Genomic DNA, 2,058 nt, shown 5'->3' on the forward strand with positions numbered 1-2,058 from the left:
CCCACATCATTTTCCTCTTTAAACAACAATATTTCAGGAAGAGGGATAAGACAAGAAAGGATGTTGTTTCATTACATTATAAAACAGAGAGCCATCAGTAGTTCCTTAAGAAGGACTCAGCATGTAAGTTATTGCAGGGTCTAAAGAGTGGGGAAAAAACATGACCTACAGACTAAATCAGCCCCTCATGCTTTGGTTTGCAGGGCACAAGAGGTAACACCTCACATATAAAAGGAATCAAAAAACTGTTAGTCATCAAAACGTCTAAAACCTAAAAAACACATTACAGGTAACTTGCCCACATTTTGCAGCAAAGCTCACTAACCTCATATTTGGCTTCCTTAGACAGACCTTCTCCCAGACAGCAACCAAACACACACTCTCTCTCCCTACACCTTACTTCTCCCTCTAAAAGGCTCCCCCACAGTGAGCAGCTGCTGCATATTAGGACAAAATCAGGCTGGGTCTGCAGCTCAGCTATTAACTCCTTCCCAACACAGTCCTTTGTGAAACTTGCTACTCTACCACAAAGCAGATCAATACCCATTTTCATTTCCAAAGGCACACTGAACTAATGCCAGTTATAAAATCATAGGACCATGGGATAATTCAGTTGGAAGGGGCCTCAGGAGGTCTCTAGCCCAAGTGGGGTCAGCCCTGAGCTCAGAGCAGGTTGTTCAGGTTTTATCCTGTTGGGGCTTGCAAACCTCCAAGGATAGAGCCTGTCCAACCACTATGGAAAGTCTGGTCCACTGCTTGACTAGCGTCATGGTGGAAAAACCATGAGGTTAGATTTATCTGAATAATTGCTAAATTGTATCTAAGCTGACAGTATAGGTGATGTTCTGTAGGAAAAGATTTTCCCCTTTCCCAGCAGCAGCTCTGTAAGTGATCGCTCTGCATTCCTTTTACAGCCTGTGAATGCAAGAACAATGGGCAGTGCGATGAAGGATACTCAGGAACAGGACGATGTTTCTGTGAAACAGGATGGACTGGCCGGCTGTGTGAAACCAAACTAGGTCTCTGCCTCCTCTCACTGGACTCCATTGCATGGAGCCACGGGTTGAAAGCACTTGTAATTCAACAGAGGGTTTGCATAGAGAAGAGACAGAAAGAGTTAAGAATGTCAGAAGACCTCAAAGGAGACTAAGGGACTCTGCTCTGGACTAAGAACAAGTCCCTTCAACCCCCTGTCTCCTCCTTTGTGAAATGGGAACATGAGTGCCTACCTCCCCTGGGGAGGGGCTGTGGGCTACATGAGGGAAGGTGCCACTCAACAGCTAAGCAGTCAAAAAAATATTATTACATCTTTTCCAGTTAGCAAGACTGGTATGAAGGCTTTTCTTTCTGCATGAAAAAAGGGCATTGCAATATAAATAGCACTTTCATCCCAGCTATTCTTCCTTGCCCACAGCTCTGCCACCAGTGTGTTCCCCGAACTGCTCCACCAACGCCGTCTGCTTGGAGAACAACACATGTCAGTGCAAGCCGTTTTACAACGGGGATGGGCTCACGTGCACGGGTGAGCTCCCTCTCCCATTCACAGCCTGCTACAAGAAAGCAGGCTGTCCCCTCTCGCGTGTGCGCTTGCATGCGGCTACTTCTCGTATGAAATATTTGCAATCAAACCTAACAGCTTCCACAGTGCAGCGAGTGAAACAAATGTAGGATATATACAGATCAGGTTTATTTCTGAAGCAAATGGCTGGCTTCACCAGGTTTTAGCGAGCAGGAATAGGAGCAAGAAGCATGCTTCAGTTGTGTTTTGGAGACAACAGGGTTTCCAGCAGTGTTCCACTTAAAGGATTTTCTTTGATGACCTTAGGCAAGGCAGTTCCCCAGTAACACTGCTGCAGAAACAGTCATTCTTTCTGAGCCAGGTGCCTCACATCCTCTGAAGGCCCCCTGGCCAGAGCAAGTCCCCATAAAAGCAGATCTCTTGGGCCACCGAAGCGTGAAGCAGAATCTCTGGGTGGTGGTGCCATGTCTCTTAAATCAAGGACATCCTGACAAGGGCTTCAGAGCCCTGAAGGATAGCCTTTGCACAAATTCAGGAAT

General features: G+C 46.5%; 1 protein-coding gene across 1 annotated transcript in view; it reads left to right on the forward strand.

The window, feature by feature from the left end:
- The window catches only part of STAB2 (stabilin 2), a gene marked incomplete at its 5' end in the record, with an annotated part of 86,960 nt that overhangs the window by 74,571 nt on the left and 10,331 nt on the right, over positions 1 to 2,058 (forward strand). The window contains 2 exons of the mRNA XM_029087300.1: positions 915 to 1,019; positions 1,415 to 1,522. Of these exons, the coding sequence (XP_028943133.1) occupies positions 915 to 1,019; positions 1,415 to 1,522 (213 nt within the window). The remainder of the gene's footprint in view (positions 1 to 914; positions 1,020 to 1,414; positions 1,523 to 2,058) is intronic.

The sequence above is a fragment of the Antrostomus carolinensis genome, unplaced genomic scaffold, assembly GCF_000700745.2.
Source record: "Antrostomus carolinensis isolate BGI_N321 unplaced genomic scaffold, ASM70074v2 scaffold12061, whole genome shotgun sequence".
NCBI classification, from domain to species: Eukaryota; Metazoa; Chordata; class Aves; order Caprimulgiformes; family Caprimulgidae; genus Antrostomus; species Antrostomus carolinensis.